The sequence below is a fragment of the Mytilus edulis genome, chromosome 9 (genome assembly GCF_963676685.1).
Source record: "Mytilus edulis chromosome 9, xbMytEdul2.2, whole genome shotgun sequence".
NCBI classification, from domain to species: Eukaryota; Metazoa; Mollusca; class Bivalvia; order Mytilida; family Mytilidae; genus Mytilus; species Mytilus edulis.
The window spans coordinates 38,081,094-38,108,630 of NC_092352.1; the positions used below are offsets into that span (position 1 = coordinate 38,081,094).

At 31.0% G+C, this 27,537-nt stretch overlaps 1 protein-coding gene across 50 annotated transcripts in view; it reads right to left on the reverse strand.

Annotated features, from left to right (window-relative positions):
- Window positions 1–421: 421 nt before the first annotated feature.
- LOC139489696 (sorbin and SH3 domain-containing protein 1-like) overlaps window positions 422–27,537 on the reverse strand; it is a 121,609-nt gene continuing 94,493 nt past the window's right edge. For 20 of the 50 annotated variants that reach the window (XM_071276381.1, XM_071276372.1, XM_071276396.1 and 17 more), the window contains 13 exons: window positions 19,976–20,127; window positions 12,623–12,964; window positions 12,228–12,245; window positions 11,310–11,404; window positions 10,687–10,772; window positions 9,675–9,692; window positions 8,340–8,483; window positions 7,370–7,484; window positions 6,504–6,614; window positions 5,999–6,167; window positions 2,938–3,520; window positions 1,878–2,047; window positions 798–937 (listed from right to left, as the gene is read on the reverse strand). In XM_071276381.1, coding sequence (XP_071132482.1) covers window positions 936–937; window positions 1,878–2,047; window positions 2,938–3,520; window positions 5,999–6,167; window positions 6,504–6,614; window positions 7,370–7,484; window positions 8,340–8,483; window positions 9,675–9,692; window positions 10,687–10,772; window positions 11,310–11,404; window positions 12,228–12,245; window positions 12,623–12,964; window positions 19,976–20,127 — 2,005 coding nt within the window. In that variant the 3' untranslated portion in view covers window positions 798–935. Of the gene's footprint in view, window positions 938–1,877; window positions 2,048–2,937; window positions 3,521–5,998; window positions 6,168–6,503; window positions 6,615–7,369; window positions 7,485–8,339; window positions 8,484–9,674; window positions 9,693–10,686; window positions 10,773–11,309; window positions 11,405–12,227; window positions 12,246–12,622; window positions 12,965–19,975; window positions 20,128–27,537 lie in introns of all 50 variants that reach the window. The other 30 variants (XM_071276411.1, XM_071276406.1, XM_071276410.1 and 27 more) reach the window with 11 other exon arrangements.

Sequence of the window (27,537 nt, forward strand, 5' to 3'; positions counted from 1 at the left end):
CTGCAGAAATGTACAACATACTAGCGACAGAGTCCTTTAATGAATGTCTAAATGTTTCATTTGTACGACATACTAGCGACAGAGTCCTTTAATGAATGTCTAAATGTTTCATTTGTACGACATACTAGCGACAGAGTCCTTTAATGGATGTCTAAATGTTTCATTTGTACGACTTACACACGAGAACCCCTTTACCATTGTTGTACATGTAATAATTTCGAAAAGTACAACATCAAAAGGGAACTGAAGTCCCAAATTTCCATCAAAGAAGTCAGAATTATGCTTCAAAAAGTACAGAATTGCTACATTTATTTTAAACAATCAATTATTGAAAATTATATTGAACTGTTGGGTCAAACCATTTTATTTCAATTCTAGTTTGACTATGCTTTTTATCTATTATTTTTTTCTCTCCATGATATTTTTAAGTACAAAATTTTTGGTACGTAATTTTCAGATTGTCAAATTTTCTGCATAATTGGCTTCCTTGATAGGAAATTTGGGTTTTCATCCCAGACAACAAACATATACACATTTAAATGATCCATAAATAGCTAATGATATTTGTAACAGGATGAAATGTTAAAAAATCAAGACATAAACAAACAAACAAACCCTTGTTATAATGTAAATAATTTAAATTAAAAAAAAACACTTTGCGTCCATTTTGTTCTTCTACTAAATCTGCTGATAAATGATAATTTGTACACGTTGATGAACACATTATTTGTAACATGCAGCGTCTATCTAAATGCATTTATTTGTGTGGCTATAAATAGATGATGATGCAATCTCTAGCAGCCATTGTAAAGTGTCCTTTGTCACTGTGGCTAACATTTTGGCGTGATGCTTGGGACTTGTTTCATTTTATACTCCTGTGATTATGGAGTCTTTTATTCACTTCTATAACCAGGTCTACAGTAGATTCTGATTCGTCCTAAAATAGAGAAAAACAAGTTTAATCTCAATAAATTATATTTCTTCTGAATTGTTTGTCAATGATTTTTAATTATGAATCAAATTGATATTCTTATACACCGCTTTTTTTAAAAGTTTTTTTTATTGGAGAAAGCCACAAGTATCAGAACATTAATTCCATGATGGATGTCTTGAATCTGTGTATGTAAGTATAGATATTATTTGACTGAAATAAAAATAAAGGCTTTTTTTTTATATACCAATGCCCATCCATCCAAAATACAACATTAGAATTCATGGAAAAAACTTCCCTGAATTTTTTTTTGGAATTTTTGGCTTTGTCATTCCAGAGTTATGGAACTTTGACAATTGGTTGTAGGGCAATTCGTTCACAATCACTATTAAACTCCACTATTCCTAGATTGATTTTCTTCAAATTTCAAAATACTTTTGAGACTGATGAAAGGAAGTGCACTTGTGATGTTTAAAAAAATTTCCTGTTGAATTTACCTGCTACATTGAAAGCAATATTTCAGAGAATTTAAGAAAACCAATTCAAAGTTAGACATGAGTCTGTATGGTATCCCTGGATTCAAGTTCAAATTTTACTCATTGCAGGTGGTTTTATTTTTCTGTTGTGATTTTAATTGTATTTTCAAAATGTAGTCTTTAATTGTCACTATATTAGTTAGCTGCATGATGATCATAAATCCCTTTCTTAATGCAACCGTTTAACACCTTTTTGCAATTTACTAGGAATAATGATTTACAAATAGCACTTTGTTTTAAGTTTGTTTTAAGTTGAAGAAGAAAAAAACTCAAAAATTCAGAAATATCTAGCAATATAAACCAATCCAAATTTAAAATACACCATGCAAAATACACATGCTGCAAAAAGTGTGGACACAGACAAGTGTTATTCAGCCGATAGCTGTGAGACACAGTGACATAAAACTCACATTGAATTAATTGTACATAATTTCCTGGGAAAGTACCAAACATAGCAGTCCTATTTGATGTCCCCACATACCAACCATCATCACATTTCTCCATCACGTAAACTTCATCGCCTTCTAAAAGTTCTAATTCATCATCATTTTGTGGCCTATATGCAAAAACTGCCCTATATCTGAAAAGAAAAAAGTAATTTCTATAAATTTGAAGTACATTTTTCTGAACAACTGTAGCAATAGAACTTAACATTTAGTTTAAAGCCATATAAAACCCAAATAAAAAAAAAATGATGCCTATGTTTTTCATAACTAAATGGATAGTTTTCATTATAAAACTCATGAACATATACTTTTTTTTAAAGAAAATTCTTTAACTTGTCCACATTTAGAAGAAGTTTACTTTTTTGATGATTATACGATATTTTTGCGTAAAAAATGAAAAAGTCGTACACAGAAGACTATGTTTATGATATATACATGCATTGGTTTAAAAATTTGATAAGCATTATTTTCACCAGTCACTCGTTTCATATGACTTTAATTCATGAAAGTATTATCAAATAAAATATGCTATTGGAATTCTGAATCTCTAACCCAATTAATTTTCTCTAAATGGCTTTGAAAAAATAATCACACACATATAGAACAAAGTTTTAGATCAAGATCTTATGTGTGATTCTTTTTTTTTTTTATTAACCTTAGAATTGAGTTCTCATGTTTACTTATCTATATTTTACAGCTATACATACTAATCACTACAATATTTTGTTTCGCTTGAGAGAAGTAGCTACTTCATCAATACAAAAATATTTTTAAAATAAGTCAACAATAATTTTCAGTCAAACTTCTGCATGTGTTTCTAAGATGAGATAGAAGTAGAACTTCTGGAATCAAATGTCACTTATTGAAATAATATAAGTCCTAATTCATTTAACCATATTGTTAAAGGTTATGTTTATCTGTGCTTTAAATTTTGAACAGGAGTGTTAATTTTATTTTCTTCAGCTTGTAATATGCTAGAAGGAAGACAACTCTTAACTATAAGCAAAAAACATTTTATACTAACCGACACAACGCTAAATCATCATCTGGCACTTTATTTCTGATTTCATTATTGTTTGTTTCTACATTATAGTTTATATTGGCACTAGGGGGGTATGACGGTCCATTCGACACAAACTGTTTCCTCCCTATCGTAGGACTTTGTCGTGGGCGACCTTGTTGTTGTCCTTGATGTTGTGGAGAACCATTATAATCTCCATTATACTGTGAGTATCCGTTTACACGAACCGGGCCATCCTCCATTCGTTGTTGTTGTGGGCCATCATAACGTGGTGAGGTATAACTTGATCTCTGTGGACTGAATGCTGGCTGATGTGAATTTAATCCTTGTTGGGATGCACTAAATGTTTGTTGATGAGGACTAAGGCCTTGCTGTTGAGGGCTAAATGATTGTTGATGAGGGCTCATGCCCTGTTGTTGTGGGCTTAATGTCTGTTGATGAGGACTCATGCCCTGTTGCTGTGGACTAAACTGACGTTGTTGATGATGTTGAAAAGCTGACGATCGTGGTGAGAATGCTCGTGGAGACGGTTGAGGAGGAGGCGTTGGTGCATCGTAACCAGATGGTGATAACATTTCAGGGGTACCTGTAACATTAGAATTATAACATACCACATATTATACACACCTAGAATGATAAATTTTCCATTGACTGAGGATGTATGTATTTTACAGAATATGTTTATGATATATGTAAATACGTTTCATATAATTAACATCAACATAACATCAAAGAACTATGACTTTAATCCTTTTTTTACATTTTTATAAAGGATGGCATGAGCCCCTGATTTATAAATAGCAAGATGTAAAGGCTTGTAAATCCTGATATATTTTTGCATTGATCAAATAAAATGGGTTGTCTCCCATACTCTCAGTTTATGTATGTTTATTTATTGACAACTTCTTCAGACTCAGATAGGTTTATAGTTGGACATATTGAATAGGCACTGACTTATCTATTGATATTTTAGATGTCTTTTTTTTTGTGTGTTGTTGGTTTGCCATCTCATTGAAATACAAATGTATACCCAATTCTCTCTACTTCTAAATAACATGATAAATTGCAGATCCTGGATACTGATTTGTGCCATTCTTTTTATTTTGTTTTTTAGCACAAAATGAAGTGACCCATACAAATGTTTGTTAGATGTAAATATGTTTTCCAATATGTAAGATGAAATAAAATACTGGTATTTTAAATAAATAGCTACTGTATGTTTGTTGAACAAACTGATAACATTGATTTTTAAGAAAAACAGAACAATATCTTTTTTCACCTGACTTGTGCACATTTTTGTTTAGAAGCCAGCTGAAGCCTGACTCGCGGTTTGTTGAAGACCCATTGATAACCTTCAGCTGTTTTCTTTGGTTGGTTTGTTGTCTCTTTGACACATTCCTGATTTGCAACACATATTCACCTTTTTCTATTAAAAATAGCTTTGTATTTATAACCTTCCCTTTCTTGCGTTTTTTTTTTTTTTTTATTGTTATAGCATGTCTTTTCCCCAAAAAAATGTTTAACTTTGCAAAACTAACTTATTATTGTTATTGTTAACAAGTCTTGATTTGTTAAAAATATCACAAGATGTAAATATTGGCATAACATGGGTGTATGTGTCATCTTTAAGGATCATGCATCCTAGTTCTAGGTTCAATTCTGTATGAAATAATGTTAATTAAATTCAACAGACTTTTTATCGTAAAAGATTATATATCCTCATCCAAAACAAAAATAAGGAATATTACTACTGTAACCTAAGCAGTTGATAAAAATACTGTAATAATTCTAAGGCCTTTTTTTTTTAATTAGTTGGTTTACGGACAACTAGTGTCAAAGGTTAGGGTCGGAGGAGGTAAAAAAAATAAAAATAAAATAGCAATCTTAGATTTTTTTTTTGTTCACGTATAACTGTTCTGAAAAATTTGAGTTGGAGGAAAAAAAGAAAAAAAATGCTGTTCATTCATGACATTACAGGGGTTGAGGAGGAGAAATAGTTTAGCTCTTATCTTGATATGCTTTGCATTTGATGGATGGATGGTCAATTGTTGTTTAATGTCTAGTGGCTAATCAGATGCATAATTAGGATGAGAATATGATAATGAGAAATGAAATGCTAAACTGACACACTGAGCCAGAATTTAAATGTGGTAGCTCACAAGGTAACAGTTCCCCCAAAGATATGTTACCTTACCCAAACACATTATTCTGACTCCTTTAATAATTGCAATTGCAGCGTGCTTGGCGAAGAAGCAGCAGATACCAATTTTTAAGTCTTTGATTTGACCGGGTCAAGGTTCAAACCCAAGATCTCTCACTCTCCAGGTGAACAATATTAATATTCAACTGAAAGTAGATGAAGCCGTCAGACTCCATGGTCCTCCCTCGTTGGGTTTTTGAATTCGTCTGCGTCATTTCGAAGCTTTTCAAAATACGCCGTTCACTACAAACGCTTTATTGACACAGACAAAACATTTTGGAACGCCTCGGATTTTTTTATTCACAGCACTCGAAAAATCGGGTCGGCGGAATAAAAAACAACACGAAATCAAAATTTTAATTTTATTTCACTTTTAAACAAAATCGGGTCGGCGGATCCGTAAACCAACTAATTAAAAAAAAAAGGCCTAACAAGGGTAGAAATAAATACAGTTTAAAACATTTAGATTTAAAATCCAAATATGCACATATAATAATAGATGAAATCATGCAGGTACTTGTTCAAAGTAAACAAAACATAATAGACAAAGGCAAACTATAGTTTTATTAACTCTTTCAATAAAAGATACCTTTATACCTTTATTTTTATTATCAAAATACCAAATCTTTTAAAGATTACTGGCTTAATAAATTATATCAAAACTCAATATTTTTAAAAAAATAGTATTTTTTTCCCATTCAAAATCTAAATTTTGCCAATGTACTAATATGCAATAAGGAACAATATGTAACTCAAACAAAAATTGTGGTGTAATATTTGCACATCAAAGTGAACGAATAAATAAACAGGTAGAAAACAGCAAGACAAGAAACAGATGCAGAGAACAAGATAGCAGATAATCACCTCTACCTGTCATAGGTGTCGTGATAACAGATGGCGCTGGTGTCACTAATGGTGTCGATGGATCAAATATCACTTCTATGTAAGATCTGGGGAAGATACCCTGTTTGTTTCCTACTCGGCCTTCATACCAATTTTCATCTACCGATCGTAATAATGTTACTATATCACCCTAAATAAAATATAATATTTAGAAATGTAAGCTTTGATAAGTAGTTCTTTCATTTTAAATGTACTATTGACATTAGTATCATACAATTATAGTGACCAGTGTGTGACACCTTCTGTATCTACATGATTTAATGATATTCTTTACTGTATTTTCTGTTTTATAAAAAAAACTATCTACTCCTACTCCTTAAGACAAAGTACATATTTGGTATTATACATAACCTTATCTTTTATATAGCAATTTCTAACTTATGTCTTATTCACATCAACAAATTTCTTTTTTACTATCAACAAATTTCTTTTTTACTATCAACAAATTCCTTTTTTTCTAATTTACCTTGCGTAATGTTAATTCCACTCCTGTCTGGGCAGTAAAGTTATATCTGACCCTTGCCTGGCCCTCTGCCTGCTGGGCAGCAGTGTGTGCTTCCTCTATTGATGTTAACACCTTAAATGTGAAATAAAATACATGTTATAGAATTCTTTCTGTTGGATATTTATAAATTACATCTTTTGTGATAATGTTCCATGTCAAAAGTAACTCTTTAGAACTCCTTTGAAATTCTATATTTGCTGAAACCAATTGAAATAAAAGAAATATGTGTTCAAAGGACAGAGATCCCCCCTTTCTTGTAAAAAAAACCCCTGCAAATTCAGCAATTTTATAAAGGGACATAACTCTAGAATGATAAAAAGTGATGTCACTCAAACTTGAACTAGATCTGCATTAGGTGGTCAGCACAGTGTATAAGTTTGAAAACATTAGACAATCTTTATTTAGAGATCAACAAACCAATTTAAGGATGTACAGAAGAACAGATAGACAAGTGTCAAACACAATTCCCTGTCAGCTAGCAGCAGGGGGATAGAAATATTGTGACACTCTGTTAATATTTTGTCTTTAAACTTAAGTAATGCAGAAGAAACTTATATTTTGCTTCATGGTTTGATTAGTATTCACTGGAACCGAATTTTTACAAAATATACTATAAGAAGTTAACCCATCAAAAATTTGCAATTTTAGTAGTCATTTCAAAGAGATGTGACTTTCACTTTGTTCCTCTTTTGAGACTTATAGTTTACTGGATAATTTCAATGTCTAAACTGATGACTTGTCTAGATCTTGTTCTCAAACTGCTGTTTCTTAATTTTTTCAATGATTTTCCTTTAAATGATATTCAACAATAAACCTTAATTACAAACCTCAACATAATTGACAGGGAATAATCCAGATCTTCCGTATCTTTCTCCTTCAAACCAGTTCTTATCTATCTGTCTTAGTAAATAAATTATATCACCTTTCCTAAACGACAATTCTCTGAAAAAAAATAAGAGTCCAATTAACAGGCTATTACTTGAACTTGGAATTATTTTTAATTATGGAATTTGCTTGATTTCTTGTTATTGAAATTTTTAATAAATTCCATGTTTATTCTGTACTGAAATGTTCTGTGCTGCGCACAACACTTTCTATTATAAAGAAAATAGTATATTTTCAATAGAATGTACTGTGCCGCGCACAACACTATCTAACCAAAATACATTGTATGGAAAGTGTTATCAACTGCTCAAAAGATTATGATACCAAATAAACATGGAATTTATTAAAAAATTTAAACACAAGAAATTATGCAAATTCCATAATTGAAAATAATTCCAAGTTCAAATAATAGCCTATTAATTATGTATTTTATAATACAGTATATATGCATCAGTACTATTCATTTGCTATTTTTTTTTTTAATACTGGTGGACCGGTACACTGTGTTTCAATATACTGTATTTCAATACACAAAGTCCAGCCATTTATAGCACAGTATAGATTTTGCTCATTGTTGAAGGCTGTACATTAACCTATAGTTGCTAAAATCTGCCTAATTGAGACTCTGTTAAATAGTTGTCATTGGTACATCTCCTATGTATGGCCTTTTATCTGGAAGGTCTATGAAGGCACATAAAGTATTGTATGGGAGGTTGGGTTTAAAATATATTTTAGCATCAAGTTCTATGGATGTTAAACCTTCTGAAAATTTGCTTTCAAAGATTCCCATGGACATTTTCTGGAAGCCCTTATGATGCTGGTGCTATTTTATATCAACCTTTACCTAACCTAAAAACCTTAATTCTATCAACAAGTAATTCAAGGAAATCTAAAAGTCTCAGTTATACCCACCTAGGATTTTGAGCATTAAAATTATATACAGCTTTAGCTTTGCCATGGATTTTAAAGCCTCTGCGTCTATCAGCTGGTACAGTATTGTATCCACTGATTGGTTCTTCAAAGCGATCAGCTGGGATTGGAGATTTCTGGGCAGCGCTAAAAAAGATTAGTCAAATGTTTATTTGATTGTCTTATTAATGCAAAACAGACATTATTTTTTTCAATCTGTGAAAAAAAAATGAAAATAAATCAATTGATGACAGTTAAAATGAATGAAACATATATAACATATGCAAAATAAAAGGTAGTTAAATAACAAATATGGTGTATAGGTGAAATATATCTTTTATAACTAGAAAAACATCTATCAACACAATTGGCATAAAACTTAAAACATGTATCTTAAAATACCAATACTTGTGATAGTTTTACAAAATTAGTAGTCCTATTTCTGGGGGAAGTGTTCAAAATGTTTCAATGTGGCTTTGACGAAGATCATGAAATGTAGTTTTGATATTCTTGACCAAACATGACAATTAACGTTAATTAATTCTTGTATTAAATAGCAGATGCATGCTTTACCTTACAAAAGCCAACTCAAATTTTAACGAGACATACTGACGTACAAATAGACTAGGATTAGTTCCAATGAAACTAAATAACCATGACAGACAAGACATACTCAAATAAACATGTATTATTTTTAAATTAAAACAAGACTTACTACTATCTTTTAAGATTTTATATTACAATTTCAACTATGCCAGATTTCTTAAAAATTAATAAAGTTAAGTTTGAATTCACTCAGATTTAAACAATAACAAAATTAAAAGAAAAAAAATAACCACACATGATAAAGCTTTTTACTTAATGATTTATACTTAGAGAAATAACTTCAGTAAATTTCCAAAGCCTTTTTTTTTTTACAGTGATGGAAAGTTAAAAACAAAACTTCTAAATTTGATAGCATTCAAATATAAAAGCAAGTGTGAAAATGATTAGAAAACTGTGTAAATAAATAATATAATAAAAATAAAAGTGTTAATGAAATCAAGATGAGAAGGAAATTATTAACATGGGAAATACAAAGAGAATAAAAAATAAAACTGAAATAATAATTCCTTTCACAGCATTTAAATATGTTATGTGTTTTAGGTTTTCTTTGAATAATACTGTGTTTTAGCTACTACTTTCCGTTCCTCATTATTAGCAAGCAGTTTTCTTTGCTTACAAAATATATAATATAAAGCAGACATTGAACCAAAACACATAATCAAACACTGCACTACAAAGTCTAAAGAGTTAACTCCCTTTTGTTAGTAAGAGTTGTCAGTCCTTGATACTTACTCCATATATATTTCTTGACTGGGGAGGAAAAAATATATGTCATATAGCAAGTTTGCAATGATACTTTCAACATGCACTAATTTGTTAGAAGTGTAAAGCCCTTATTGTGTATAATATGTATTTCAAAAAGATGTTAACAACACATAGTTTGTTCTGGTGTTTGGTAATTATATACACACAAATAAAAGTGACTCTTAAAGTCTTTAGGAATGGTGATTTTAGTCAACTGTTAACAATGATGAATTTTGGCCACTGTGTGGCACATTAAAACAATTTCAATAAATGAAACATGCTTCAAAATAATTTTCCAATATTGCAAGATGACACGACACAACTTAGTGTAATATTTGATTTTTGTTGTTGAGAAAATTACTATTTCATTGAAACTTCATGCCATGTTTATATTACAATTATCTCCTTTCTTTAAATAAAGTAACTTAAAAATTTGCTTAATTCAAAGTTGGTTTGTAACCAAATAGTTCTATATTTTGAAATATGATATTGCATTTGGTACATGTATCACATTTTAATTTCAGTCCCTTTCTAAAGAATTCACTATCCAAGGATGACAACATTGAATATATATGAACATTGATATCCATAAACATGTATATATTTATCAAACATTCATTGGATTTTGATAACAGTTTGGATTTTACAACAATTATAATATAGTTACATGCACTTATAAATATTATGCCTTTAATTACAAGTCTTCACAAGAAATTTTCAGTCATAAATTCTGTTTCATCATCTCTTGTCCTTTTTCAATATTTCATAATTTGTATAAACTCCAGTATACTAACGATTATCAAATGACTGATATCTACTTTTATTCAACAGTTCTGAGAAAAAAATAACTTTTTGTTGTGTATAATCATTTGAACAATTATAAATTCAAGTCTAAATCAAGAACCAGTCAGGGAAGAATTAAGCTTCCCAAACCTCCAATGCAGTCTATAAAAGCCAAAAGTTCTAAGACTAAGAAAGATAGTTTATTAATTATACATACGTAAAAAAGTCATTATGTTTGCGTGCTTCTAAATCAGCCTTTTCTTGTTCAATTTTTCTTCTTCTTTCTTCTTCGTATATTTGTTCCTAGAAAAGACAAGTACAGATGAAAACTTGAAATATAAGATTTAAATAATCAGATAAAAAAAAAAACTCAGCTTTGTTTTATATGTTATCAAATTAAAGGATATTACTTTCTGCATATCCCTAATTCAAAACTTTATGCAATGTTGTTATTCAATACACAGAAGGATATTAGGTTGCGGTAATCATAACTAATATTCATATTTTATCAATTTCTGTAGCACACAAAGGCATAAATATAATCCAGGCATGATGTAGGTACACTTTGAATTTTGTATTACATAAAAGAAGTATATTACAATGAAAATATAATAAGTATAACTTACTAACTAACAGGTTGAAAGCTCAACAATGAGAAAAGCTAAAAACTTGACCTTCATTTAGTCACGAAAACAATATATCTAAATTTGAAAAAGTTTTGTCAGTGTTTGCATGTTAATGAACTGACACTTTTTAGCAGCAGCCGGCCTGCCAAACATCCCAAATCAATAGCTGATTTTTCCTTCAAAAATCTGTTAAAAAATGAAAATATAAAATTACCAATCTTTTCCTTCTGTATTCTTCCTCATCTTCTCTTCTTCGCTGTACTCTCTCTGTCGGACTTCTCCGTACATCTGATGTCTGGAACTTGAATGCTGAAATACAAAACATCTTGTATAAGTATACCTGTCATCAGTTACACCATTGAGTATATTCTGGATACTTGAATTCAAGACTGGTTCAATTATATCTTTGACAGCAACATTTAAAGTTCTGACCGAATAAAGTATTAGTAATCAGTCTTTTTGAATTGAAAGATTTGAAAGAAATATTCAGTTACAATTAAATTTTATGTCTTATAAAATGATACTTTTGAATTAACAATGACAAAATCCAATTAATTTTTATTATTTACATTATTTTGATAAGCTATCAAAAATAATGCATTCTAGTCATTAATCAAATTACATGATATGTATTTATGTCTATATTCCCAATCCCTGTATAAATATAGATAAAATATGCATAGTAAATATTGAATGCTGAATAATAAACAGAACATGTTGCATCACAGCAATGGTTTAAGATTTTACAGACAGAAAAAGAAAAGTTTATACAGTATAAAAAAAAGAAATTAGTGCAAGCAGATCATGGAAGATGAAAGAAGAATAAACTAAACATAAACTAACAGACTTGTGAAGCACTTTACAGTGTAGTTTGTTCTATATTCAAGCTACTTATTTCATCCTTGTACATGTATCTTGCAACAATAAAGGCGGAGAACAATGGTTTGTTTGATACAACTGACATATTGGCAAGGCTATTAATTTGCATAAGAAGCATGCTTTTTTACGGACATTTTACTATCTTTCCCATACGTCTATGGCAGTACATGTATGTGTGATGGTATTATCAATTAGTAATATGAATTTCATAAGCACTATCCATGCTTATGTGATGTTACAAGCAAATACTCACCTTCCTCATCAAAATCAACTATTAAAATTTTCACATATCTTAATTTTTCGAAAACATTAAATGTTGGTTAAATAAAAATGTGTTTTTTTTTAAATGATAAGAACCACATCTACTTAGTTAAATACCAGTGTCAATAAAATTTCTATCAACTTGGTCAAGATTTACTTACTTTCCCTTACCACAAGCTATATTTAGAAATTTCTGTTTAGCTACAGCCCATGGTTAATGCCTCCCCTGAATACATGATGTTATTAGTGATCTGTTTACCGTTTTATATAAATAAAAAATTGTTAATCAAGTCAAGTGTGTTAATAGTAGCATTTGTGTAATATCTATCTGGCGTGAGGACAAAAAACACACCAAGCCACAAGAGCAATTCTATATAAAAATTATACCTCCGTTAAGCTTTGGACTTGAACTTTTAATTCCCAGTTGTTCTGCTGCGGACAAATTACTTCGAATCCGCAGCTTTGAAACTGGTGCCGACTTAATCTTTCGAACAGGTGGATTTGGTGGTTCATGGAAGTTGCCACCTCTTACAGGCGGGGCAGGTGGATCATAGCCAAATCTATTGGTAAATGAATTCCCTTGCGATTCAAACTTTGAGTAAAGCTGATTGTATGATGTACTGGACTTTATGATTGGTTGTTGCACTGGTGATAGCTTTGGAGGAGGCGGTACTTTAGGAGGAAGTGGAGACAAAGGACTTTGTTGTTGTTGATGCTGTTGTGGTTTTTCTATTGTTCATGCAAAGAGGAGAAAAAAACTCATGCACAAACGTTTGAAAACAAATCAAATTGTAAATAAACCAAATCAAAACCTAGTTGAACTTTTGTGTAATGATTTAAGAACATATAAACTAAAGTGCAGACAGTTTGTCGTTCAGAACTATATCAACATAAAGTAAAAAAAAATTTTAGATTTTTTTCTTTTTAAGAATGTCTCCAAATATTTAGTATTGAAGTCAGATAAAACAAAATTTTGTCAATTACAGAAAAGTTCAACTTAAAATTTATATTCAAGGTGACATGCTTTAAAAAGTGAACAATTTTATAGGTAAATCTTAAATTAATCAGACAAACTGACTTGATGCGGTTCTTTTATTCCTATGCCATTTTTTTCGGCAAAATCCACGATAAAAACATTATCACCAATATATTTTTTATTTTATTAGCAGAATGGACAGTTCATGTATTAACAACTTTTACTCATAAGGTTTAGTCCATATAATTCTATCTTAGCTTTTGTTGATGCTGAAGTCAGAAAAATCTAAGTAAAGTTGTCTGAAGCTCTCAAAATTCTATGACTCACTCCATTTTCTATTTTGGAACTGTCTATGTTTGCTTTGTCAAAACGCTATGACAATGTTCAAATTGCAGGGTTATGCCTCCATTATTTGTTGTATAATCAAAATTTCGATTTCAAAAAGAACCTTCTTAAAAAACTTAAGCTACTAATAAAAAGAAAACAAAAGAACAACTAAAAAATATTTCTTTTAGCCTATTAAACCCTTCCTGTTGCTGCACACTCCTATTATACTGATATAATAAATTGTGGATGAATTTGTTCAGGATAAAAGTATACAGAATAACAAGGTAGATAATACAAAGTAAAAGTGGTGCAAGCTGGAACATTCATAATAATTTTATAGTTCTTAAACAGTATCTATGCTGAAATTTTCCAGTCATGTGACTGGGACCTGAAATGTTAGGTCAACATCTGTAAATTGGTTTTTGAGCCAGAGCATCTTGGGAAATTTTGATGGTATATATGGATTCCTCAAGGCTTAAATAACACTTTTTAGATTAAAAATATTAATTCATTGTACATGCTAAAAATGTTGCTCCCTTGTTGAATCAATATGTGATAACAGGCCAATGATTATATATATACAAAACATATTGCATATATCAATATCCATCAAATAGGTTTGGAATGTATTATAAAACAATAGTTTATTTTTTCCAAACAATATTATAATAATAAATATTTTGTTTTGTTTTCAAAGCCCTTCAACATTTATCTCATGGATTCAGATATTTATGAAATTTGTTGCTCACTGGTAGATTCAACTCATAATTTATGACAGAAATCAAATACTTAATTGCTTTTTTTTTTTTAAATCAGTCTGACAAATATTATTTAAAAAGAAATCCATTTAGTGCCTAAATTTATGTTTTATTATTAATAAAAAGCTTATTGTGTTAAAGATTGAGTCACATTGTTGCTGTTAAAATACAGGAAAAGCTGCAAAATAAGGCAAACGTGAAAAAAATGTCAACATTCACTACAAAGTTGGTCAAAGCAAAAGCATCAAGAAAGCTAAACAAAAACAAAGAAAGTTTCAGAATAGAAAATAAAGAAAAACAAAGTAAAGTAAAAATCATAGCAAAAGCATGCTAATATTAGTGTTATAAGAACCTGAGTTTGATGGGTTAGTACGATGCCTTGGGTAAGGAGGAGGCTGGTTTCTGTGGGGTCTAGTTTCATGCCCTGCTGATGTAGGTTGCTGGTTATAATGTCCTGATGGAGATCGTGGACTCCATGTATGATAATAATCTGGATAATCCTGTTTCTTTGGATGTCGACCAAGTGATGCAGATTTGATTTTTATATTTGACAAATTATTATTCTCCTTTAATTGGACATAATCACCATCACGTCTGTGACCTTGACTGTTTGACCTTGGAGAATTTACAATGCTTTGTTTATTCCTTTCCTGTGACCACTCGTTCCCAATGAGGTCTAAGTATTCCACAGTCATTTTACTGGCTGAAGATGGTGTCCGGTCCTTGTGTATTGGCTGAGTCCGTTTATATTGATCACTGTCTCTTGTTACTTCCTTCATTATATGACTAGGGAGAATATAAGCATCATATCTCCTATTGCTTACTCGTGATGTTCTAGGTAAAGTTTGTGATTTTGGACTATCAGCCTTGTGTTCAGGTGCTTGAAACCGTGAAAATTTGCCTTCATGTTTATATTGTTTGAAAACCTCCCTAAGATTCCCAGAAACAGTTCTCGGCATTCCAAAATTGGTAGGTAATTTATTGTCTTTTACTGGCTCGTTCAATTTTACATGTGATTTAGCTGATCTCGGTCTAACAGGCTCTTTTCTGATATTAACCTGCTTTAAATCTGGTTCAGACTTACTTTTTTCAAATGCATGTTCTTCAGGAAGTTTGGAATTAGATTCCGTTCCTTTTGTAACATCTGGCAGATTATCTCCCTCTTTCTCAATTTCGTCTTCACTACTTTTTACAATAAATGTGTCTGTACTGCTATTTTCAGAATTTGTGCCATCATTTTCACACAGCTCGGATGTCCTCCACTTTTTTAATCGTACATAATCATCTGCAGAATCAAGGTCAGATTCCTTGACAAGTAACTCAGTTTCCTTTTCATTTGTACCGAATGAAAGTGGCCTATTTTCAAATCCTGATGGCGACACAGAGTCAGATATCGGTCTCATCTTTGCAAATTTACTGTCACTAAATTCATTATTTTCGGCAAGAACTCTCAAATTTCGAACTCTGAATTGCACAGGAGATTGAGATGAGCTAACATTTTGCTTTGGATCTTCTAAATTATGTATTTTTTCAAGACTACAAGATTTTATAGCATTATGTTTTTGAAGGGGCAACTTGTCTCTTTCATCAAGGACACATTTCTCACCAAAATGTCTGTGAAAAACATTTGTCTCATTGTCCCATATTCTTTCATAGTTGTCAGAAGTTTCAGATTTTTCTTGTATTAAAGAACTTGTTCTTGGAGAATTTACACCAGAATTGTCTCTAATATTAGTATTTACTTTACTATCTCTATTTGAATTTGTTCTATATTTAAAATTTACTCCATGAACACTGTCATTGACATATCTAGCAATTACTTTACCTCCATGTCTTATTTCAGTCTTTTCTTGTTTAACTGAAAGCTCTGGCTCCTTCACATACATTTTAGAATCCACATTGGTAACTATTTTATTACCTATTGATGAATGGGCTCTTTTCAGTGGTTTGGGACTTTCTAATTCATTGACTGGTACAGAGACAGATCTTACATGTAACTCCTCATTGTTTGGCGTATCCTTATATTCCTTTTGTTTTTTCTCCACATAAATTTCATACTTGTTTGCCAGTGGTTCAATACTAGTTCCATGTATTGCTCTCGCTCCTCTGGGTGATCTTTGAGGGCTTTGAATATATACTTTTTCTTGCAATGGAGAATTATAACATTCATCAGATTGACCCTTCACATAAGTACTCTCTAATGATTTTGCTTTTGACAAAACTGGCTTTTCCTCAGAATTACTTTCAAGGCCAGCATAGAGTGCTTTTAAATCACCTACAGACTTTTCTTTCCTTGTCAATGAATAATCCCTCCTTGGGTCCCATGTCTGAGATTTGACACTACTGAAAAATTCTCTATTTCTCTTAGCTTCCTCGAGTTCAAAATACAACTCATCCAATTCTTCCTGTCGACTTGTATTCACAATGTCAAACATATCTTGGAATGTTTGCGGATCCATACTATTTGGTCTCATCGGCTTTTCAGATTTTTCTTCTATTTCTGATATCCTTTCTAGCATTGCATAGTTTTTCTGTAGATTTAGAAACTTTTCTGACCGACTTGTTGAATGAAGAAGTCCAGCTGTATAAGATTGATAAGTATGAGAATCTAATCTGGACGACTTCTCACTACTAACAGACCCTCTGGCCGATCTGGATAACTTAGCCCTACTTGGTGGCCTGTCATAGACCTTATGTTCATCCTCTAATAAATTATCCCATGCTTTATCCTCCATGTTTTGAGTTACTTTTGACTCAGGAAATGCGCTGGGACTTCCAGCAAATTTTCGTACATTTTCAGTCATTGTATGATAATCCATATTACTGTTATGTTTTTTAGGACTTTCTATTAAATCCTTGTCACATTTGTGTCTATTTCCAATCAATGATGATACATTACAATGTCCTGTATTTATCAAACCTAATTTGGTTTTATCATTTTGTAGATAATTTGTATGTGACTGATTAGGAGCTGAATTTAACAAATCTGGTTTACCACATTGACGTTGAGTAGGTCTATGGCGATCTACAATTGATGACTTGGGTGTAGAATGCAATTCTGGCTGAAATCCACTGAATCCCGATATGATACTCTGAGCATCCCCACCAGATGCGGGGCTCCTTACAGGAATAACATTACACTTATCCCTTTTATAACCAGCACTTGAGCTTTTATTCGATTGTTTTGGGTTCTGGTCGGTTTTAAGCTTAGATATTCTTCCTCCTGTGACCTCCAAATGGGCAGTGGACCTAGCAAGCATATTGGATGCAGAAAACTAAAACTATGTCAGCTAGAATAGCCTAAAGTACAAATGTACTTGTAACTACATGTAAGTTCTGTTAATGTTTTGGTTAAAATTTAAAATGTTAATATAAGATCACTAATGCACTAGAACACACTCCTGGATAAAATCTGGAAAGAAAGCAGTTAGTTAATAGGTTAGTTGTGTTATTAAAACATTCTGCATGGAGCCTCGTTGCACATTTGACTATTTGATAAAAGTTGTTGTTGACATATTATACAATCATGTTAGGTCACAATACTAAACAATGGAAGTTCAAGATTGAAATGTCAATTTCGTCTGATTATCATGTTTGTTTTTCATTATCTAGAGAAGTTACAAAAGTGGATTTTATTTATTTCTGTACAATTTTGAGTGTCTACCAGTGCACCAGTGATCCCTAGGACTCCTAGGCTAGGAGATACAACATCACAAGCAGGAAGCAACATAAAATGTAAGACAACAAAAGCATAGGTTTGGTGATAACATATATCTATCTTTATTTTAAAAATATTTCTATTAAATATTTGTGACTATTTTTGCTGCTTTGAAAATTAAAAGATAAAGCAATAATATAAAAACATAAAGCATCTCATTTTTTTCCATTCCTACAATTTAATCCAATCAATCTTGATGTTTTCAGTTATTCAAAAATTGTTCAAAAACAAAAAATCGTGATTTTTATACTAGTCTTGTATTAAATCTTGTTTGTTTTGTTTGAACATATTTATTAAAATTGTTACAGAGAAATGAATTATGTCTAAAAATAATAAAATCATATGTTTATACATACATAACTGCACATTTTTTGGTAAAAAATTAAATAAAATATTACCTGGAAACAGGACAGTTTTAACAAGCTTTAACCTTCTCCAAAAAAAGGAAAATGAACCACACCTTGACAATTTATGAGTTTACGACATAAAATTTACAATGTAATAATCCTTCATCCTACTCAAAAACCACCAAAATATTGATAAAGTCGCAGTGAATGTCAATTTATCAGACATGGTTCTTTTCACAAAAAAACTTTATAAAATAAAAGAATGTTTGAATTTTGCCTTTGAAAAACAATGTTTTGATAGATCATTTTTATGAAACCTGTATTGCATTAGGATACTTATTCAAACTTAATATCTTAGTTTTAGATCGTTTAACAGAGGTATTTTTCCTGAAAATTAACCTGTGCAAAAGTATAATCAACAACATTTAAAAACAGTGTGAAAAATAATAAATGACTAAAATGACAAAGCAACAATTTCTATGAATGATTTTAAAATTTAGTTCTTAATTATCTTTATCTCTAGAGTTAGTTCCCTTACACTTCAGCAGTTTACTCAAGGTTAAATAATATAATTATAAAGATCTCAATGCTATTGACATTGTCCATCTCCTTACTAAAATCTATATAATTTATTTATCTCAGGTACTATCAGAAGTATCCTATTGTATGTGACCTTAGTCTAAACCAATAAATTATTATTCTAGGTGAAGTCTTTATATACAGTAGATATCATATACTGTACAAGTGTTGTAAATAAAGAGCTTTACTGCTATGGTAACATAAGTTTAAATATGTATACTGCTGGTTGCTGGTCTAAAACAGGTTACCAGTTACTCCACATCAAATAAACAACAATGCAATTGGGTCAATAGTTTTTAATATCTGCCCTTGTACATTGTAAAATTAGCATATATCTGCTCTGAAACCCATAAACATTTATATATTTATATCACAAAATGATATACCTGATATCCAGGATTTCATGGTTGAATACACATGTAATTCTGTCTAATAAATTCATAGGAATGTTCCAGCTTGCACAACATAATAAATACATGCTAGGGATGGTAACTGGAGACAAAGACAGAACTTGATCACATGACAAACAGAGAGAAAAAAAGAAAAAAAATCTCAATACTTTGTATTTCACATATTTTAACTTTTACCTTTCAAATATTTTCAAAAGTAAGTCAAGTTCTGTCTTAAAAATAAGGCTGAACATAACAGAAAAAACAAAAGCAGAAATATGAAACTTCAGTAGGGTGCACTGATAGCTTGGAATGTTAACTGGTCTGATATACCAGGGAAATAGTACAAAGTTATCACCCTGCAGTGTCAAATGTATTCTACATGTTTGTAATGTGAAATCATCGAAGTTTAAAATGTGTCTATGCATAAAGTATAAATAAAAGGTGTTTACGATTCTTCATTTAAACAACCAATTTGTGTATAGATTTGAAGTATATACTTGGGATTAATGTCACGGAGTTTATATTATACATACTGATACACACTTCAAACATTCTTAAAAAATAAATATTGTAATCTTTTCTATGAGATACAAATAAAAGGGGGGAGTGTGGACTGTCAAAATAAAATGTTGAATGAACCTACTTCCTGATTTGTCTGGTCCAGGTTTTTGTAGTCCTCGTATTGGTATGTCCCCACCTTGTTGTACCAGTTTATATAAGTCTGCTTGGTTGGCGGCTTCATCTGAGTTATTATCACCTGCTCCTGCTGCTAATCTTGTGTGGGCACCTTCAGTACTACAAGTACAAAATAGAGGGGAAAATTATAAATTTGCATTTCAAAGCTTTTAATAGATCCAGAAGTCATATACGATTATTTATTAACCAAAATAATCATATCTACTTAAGTTGAACATACAGCATATCGTCATTAAATTAGAAGTCAAGCATTCAGTATAGTTAACCATGAAATAAAATCAAATTGGGGAAAGACTCCATCCTGATTTATAAATATCTATTCTTTAACACTAATTAAAATAATTTTTTTAAGATAAAAAGGACCCAATTATGGGAGTTTCTAAGACTTGCTTTCTTCAAGTACCTATTGATAGTATTTCATGTTAGGTAATTTTTTTTAATGAAAGTATGCACAAATAATACAATAATAATGCAGCAGTTTCATGTACAAAGTGATTGAACTGAGAGAAAAAAAGAACGCATGGAAATAAACAATGGTTGCTTCAGACTTAAGATTGTTGAAATTCATACATATAAAAATATGAAGATGAAGTATGATTGCCAATAAGACAACTCTCCACAAGAGACCAAATGACATAGAAATTAACAACTATAGGTCACCATACGGCCTTCAACAACGGGTAAAACCTGTAACACATAGTCAGCTATAAAAGTCCCCAAAATGACAAATTTAAAACAATTTAAACAAGTAATCCAAGGGTCTAAATTAATGTACAAAATAATGAACAAAAAACAAATGATATACAGCAACAAAAATCTGTCATCATATGAAATTTCTAATTACAGAAATACACATATTTTTTATAACATCACATAAACCAAAGCAATTATAACTGGAACTAATGAACAGGATTTAAGTACTACCTCATTGTCTTACATATTCTTCGTTTGATGTAAAAAGGGGGCAATTAAGTATTTCAATCATGTTAAAAGAAGTGCTGACATCATTTTCTTTCCCACAACTTTGACTGCATCACTTTATCATTATGATAATACTTCTCGCCCTTTTAAACTTATCAGCTGAGTTATTGTGTGGGTGCACAGAAATCAATTTTATCCTTCACTGATAAAGTATGAGGTACATTTACTTTTCAATATTAGTGATATAGGTATTTATATGTTTATTTACCATGTTTTATAGCTATCTAAAGTTAAGATGGCCTTTTACTATTGAGTTATCATCTTAGCTTGATTAGCTTGACATTTCAATGGTGTATACTTGTCACTGTTTGAATTTAATTATGTCCTTTTAAGCACTTTATTTCAAGTCTTTAAAGAAGTAAATCAGGCAGTTAACCTGAAAGTACGATTTACTTCTTCAAAAGATTCAATTTTAACAATGTGAAATTAAATAATTAAGTTTTCCATAAAAATTCCACACAGAATATATACCTCGGTTGAATGCCCACACAAAATGGCATTGCATACTTCCAAACTTATCTTTGCCATTACTATTGTACAGAAACTTTATAACAAGGGCACCCAATGGGTGAGAAAAAAATAAAGTCCTGACAAAATCAAACGTTCCATATATACTAGTACATGTATATATAAATGTCAACCAATAGGAAGACTGGAAAAAACTGTCATATTCCTGACTTGGTACAGGCAGTTTCCAAGGAAAGAGTTGGGTTAAACCTGGTTTTATAGCTAGATAAACCCACCACTCATTTGACAGTTGTTTAAAGTTCAGTTTTATTGACAAAATTGGGAAACAATTTAAACATAATTTGTTAATGAAAGTAACTCCTATACATCCACTCAACATAACTTCTCCCCAACCCTACTTATATACCTACATCAAGACATAATTATATATCCTGCATTCATTATGATTTTCATGATCAAAATGCAAAAAGACCCCCTCCCAAATCATTGAAAGCTATCCTTTTCTTTAACCATTAAATTTTATCACTTGGTGTAAATTAAAAACATCAAATTGAGCTAACACCCTCATGGGTGTAACTAATAAAGGTTTATAGATTCATTATTATCATGAAAGTTGAAAATACTTATCTGATTAATGCAGCAGACGCAATAAGCTCCATTTTAATTTTTGTCCTCAAAATTAAAAACAAAGATGTGCTATAAACTTAGCACAGCCATTGACATTTTCAATAAAATATTAGCATAAATTCATTCGTTATAAAGAGCTGTATATAATGACTTATCTGTAGTCATTAGAATTGCTAATTATCATTGATAACATGATGATAAAGCTGTGAAATACTTAACATTGACTTAATGTGGGGATGTTTCACACTTTTAACTCTCCCTTAAGGACAACAATGTGTAAAATAAGGACATCAGAATAGGATGAGAGATTATATAGGAATAAAGGCTGGATTATGGCTCATCTGATGAAAGGTTGTAATGTCAGTTTATTATTCTAACACATGCTAATGGTCTTATAATTTTGTCCTCATGGAGTCATTTTGCATGACACTGTTTTCAAGCAGATCATCCTAAAGCTATGTGCCTGAAATAAGTGCTACAATTCCATATGCCATGGCAATTTCATAATGAACAGATCCCAATTAAAACAAATACCATTCCATTCACAGGTGTATATCTCTTTGAAATATCTCTCTGACATCATTGTAGAAAATGAAATTACTTACATTTGTAACATCAAAGAAACAACAAACAAACACCTGGAAAACTTTCATAAGATAGAAATGATATCTGCAGATAATAATACTACTACATGTGCATTATGATTTTTATACATTCTCTCAATATGACAACCAGAACCCTTGAACAAATACTGGCTACATTAATTACTGATGAAGAATGGAAAGTCAGAGAAGTTATACCATAATTAGAAGTTTACCTACTGTAGGTTTCAATTTTACCATTCTAACGGGTTACTTATTGATAAAGGTTACAATTTTACTGTTAAATCGTTGAGTCAGGTATTTTTTGGGTAACAGGGTTAATATTGATTCACTTTTGTAGTCTTTGAACCAGTGTAATAAAGTGTTTTTTTTTCTCAACTGGTTTTTTCAGTCATTCTCCTATACACCTTTCATAACCAGTATTCACCTGATTATGATGATTATGATAAACCCCCTGTACAGGCCACTGTGCTTGTCCCACAGTCAGTACCCTTGTCTTGAGTGTTTTTAGTTGTTTGTCGTAATTTGTTTGTCCTACAGGGAATTGTCACTGATGGATGGAAGGCTATGTAAGTTATTTATTCACAACTTTCCCAGACTGAGGAAGATTTTGAATTTAACATACCGGTATTGTTAAAACATTAAAACTTCTTGAGTTGAAGATCTTGAAGTCCCTATATTGACCTAATTGTCCTTGAAAGACCTAAGCAAAACTTATCAAATCGAATAAAATAGGAAAGTGATTCAGTGACGATTTTTTCTGTTAATTTTCATGGTCAGGAGGACTACTGTTTTGGGCAATTACTTCACTATTAGGTCAAAGTTATTGATTCATATGTTGATGCCATATATGTTCAAGAACATAAAAATTATTAAGTAAGTATGTAAGTATGTTTCAAAAACTACAGGTATAATCAACTGACATTCAGTTAGATGAAAGTTAACTGTTTTTCTTTTCAATGTATATTTAAGGCTTACAGTATGACTACCATATAAAATACAGTAGACCTGGTTAAAAGATCTTAGTTCCAGAGGTGGTCGATTGTTTCTATAATCCGATTTTATCAGATTAGTCCTTTTAAAAGCAGAATAAAAGGTTTTAAGTTGATCTTTTGACAAAAAGACAAGATGGTACGACATCTGACATATTCTTTATTAGTTCGCCCTAATACTTAAACCCTAAGTCTCTATAGGTCACTGGACACAATGATATCAAAAGACAAAATTTTAATATGAATTAAAAATCTCTTTTTATGAATAAAACATAACTTTGATAATTTATTATAAATTAGGCCACACCAATTATCTTTATGTATAGTATTGCTAGCAGAAAGATTTTTGTCTAGACACTTGATTCAGTACTAGTTCTATAAGAGAAAGATTTTCTCCCAAGTATCATATTCAGTGTGTAATAATAAGCCTTTATGTCTTAAAGATAAATAGTATCTTTTTATATATAAGTAAAAATATGATATCTGTAACTATAAACTCTGCATATATCTGGTATGATTATTAGTCAAATTCTAGTCCATATAAAAGTATCTGGCTATCATTTTTTGCCTATGTCAGTACTTTTTCTAGTAATTTTATATGTTTTAATCTTATAATTATATCAGGACTTATACAGCATTACATTTTGGATGGGTGTACTTAAAAAATGAAACCCAATCCAGTGAAAAAATGTCATCTCTCTGATTCAATCTTAAGAATTTTTCTTTTTTTTCTCACTTTCAGTTCTTAGATTCTTTGGTCTTAAAATATGCCAAATATTTGATTCTATATTTTTAAAGATTGTACTGCACAAGAATAGAGCACTTATTTAATAGGAGAATCAAAACAGAATTAGTATTGAATATATAAAAAAGAAGATGTGGTATGATAGCCAATGAGACAACTGTCCACAAGAGACCAAAATGACACATTAACAACTATAGGTCACCGTAAGGCTCCAACAATGAGCAAAGCCCACACCGCATAGTCAGTATAAAAGGCCCCGATAAGACAATGTAAACCAATTCAACGAGAAAATGAACGGCCTTATTTATATAAAAAAATGAATGAAAAACAAATATGCAACACATAAACAAAGGACAACCACTGAATTACAGGCTCCTGACTTGGGACAGGCACATACATAGTATGAAATTCAAAACAGTGTAGCTGTGGCCATTGATTGACACATTAAAATCATTCATTGACTGGGACAATTTAGGTGAACGTTTGTATGTAACGACCAATGCTCACTATGTACTTATTAAAGACACTTAAACTATGGGGTCACCAAAGGTTCTCAACACCTAAATAAAGTAATTCGAAAAATTAATCAGAAATAACACGATATTTTGATTTATATCAATTAGGCCAGACTTTTTTTATTATCTGTTTAACGAGATCCGCCGACTCCACCTTTCCCGATTTTAGAATAAAAATAAAAGTAGTGCTTCTTACTTTTATTATTATTTTTCCCGCCGACTGTTACGAAATCCTCAGAAAAAAAATAAAATGTGTTGTTCACGATACTTGCTTTCAGTCAATTTCGTTATCGGTAATATTTAATTTTTACCAAGTCAATGAAACAGCAATTTCATTTAAAAGTAAAGAAATTTAAGGCATAAACGATATATTTTCTTCTAAAAGATTTTTAAGCTGGTGGCATGCTTTTCATACTTGTTACACGATAGCGTACATCAAATTATTCTAATTTTCGTCAAAATCAGTTATTACTTCATCAGAACTTGATGAAATTAGCCTAAAGTAAACTTGTCATCCATGTATTGCATTAGAAACGTCATATTCCTTTCTAAATAGCGTATCAAACATCGTTTATTTTTGTAAATTTTTCTCCGTCCGACATTTAAATTTGTAGAACTACGGATCGGAATCGGGATTTCATCGGAAACGGACCCGCTATGACCGAAATCCGGATTCTTGCGATAATGACTACAGACGCATAAATGGCACTGCTGACAGACAAAAATTGATCCCAAAAGGGAAAATTACGCATTCCACACACATTAACATACTTTTGGTTAGATCTTCTTGATTAATGTATATATTTCCATGTATAAGCATTGTTTCAATTTATAGGTTAAAGTTGCTTAACTCTGGGACTATTACACCAGAGACATGTATACACATGTGTATATATATGTCTCTGCATACACTAAGAGGTTCCTGACTGGGTGACTGGTATATACATATATAGTGTACATGCAGAGAGGTTGATATATTTGAGTGGTGCCATGGATCTATATTAGTGGAAATACAGAATCAAAACATAGTTTTTATGTTTATATTAATAGAAGGGTTAACCAGAGACATATATATAAACTATATGTATTTATATTTCTCTGGGTTAATATACTGGTCTGTTCTCATTTCATTGTTCTTGTATTTTGATAAATTCTAAAAAAAAAAAAAAAAAAAAAAAAAAGTCACTTATAATGGTTTTATTTTTATTTTTAGTGTCAACTGGACCAATTTTGCACTTTTATTTTTTTTTTTATTTCGCCCCCTCGACCCTAATTTTTTACAAATTTTCTCGTTAAACAGATAAAATAAAAAGTCTGGCCTTATATAAATCAAAACACAAAGGTTATTCCTGATTAATTTTTCGAATTATTTTATAATTAAAGGCGTTAAGAAACCTTTGTTGACCCCACAGTTTAAATGTCTATCGTAGGTACGTCATGAACAGTGGTTGTTACAGACAAACGTTCACGTAAATTGTCCCAGTCAATGGATGATTTTGATGGGTCAATCAATGGCCACAGCTACACTGTTTTGAATTTCATACTAAATAATGTGGCAGGGTTAAACTTGTTGGAAAGCACATGGCAGTAACGGGTTAATTACATACTACTAGTAATCTAAATGAACAATTACAAGTAACAAGAATACAGATCTTCTTTTTGACCCACCGTTCATGTATGCCTATGCTCATTCGATTAACCCCAAAAAAAGGGGGGGGGGGGTTAAAAAGGAAGTCTTTTTGTAGGTTTTTTTGCAGGTTAATACCATAGAATTTCTGTCGACTTGGCAAGAATTAAGGTTATCTTTTGTAGCCTCCTCTTATCTCAGAGACCCTTCAATATGATGGTTATTATGGATGAAAGAACAAGAGTAGCAACATTCTTCACCAGAATAGATTGTGTTACAAACAACATACTGTACTACCTTAAACTCATTCATGATGATACAGTAGTAAATGTCCCTATTATTTCTCTTGGCACTTATCTCTTTTTGTCAACTATGCATGTGACTTAAATCATAATGATCTTGTTAATAGTCTTATAACTTATACAAAATATGTGGCAATGTACCAAGAAATATTTCTCTTATTTATTTTTAAATTCAACAGCTGAGTTTTATCTATTACATTTTCAATTACGATGACCAACTTAAATATTATATTTAAATAACTTTGTTTTACTTTCTTTTTGTTGATTTTATAGGTTCCAGTTTCGTCTGGTCCATCCATCCATATTTCATATCATGTAACAAATATTCATAGATCCAACTTTAACAGAGGGGAACAGGTGGGTGTGTGTGTTTTGGGGAAGGAAGGGGAACCCTATTGCAAAAAGGCTGATCCTTTCATATTCAGTTCTTCATTGAGTATTCCTTGGTATGTCATGTCATCATATTGTGCACATTTTTCAATGCATTTCATCTTTTCCAACCCCCTTACTTGATATATCTTTAAGTTGAAGTAAGTAATGGTTTGAAACACCTATGCATCAACCTCTCTCTCTCTATCATTCTAGGCTATAGTCAACTGAAGAATGGAGGACAAAGATATGGACAAACAAACATTATTACAAGAAACATG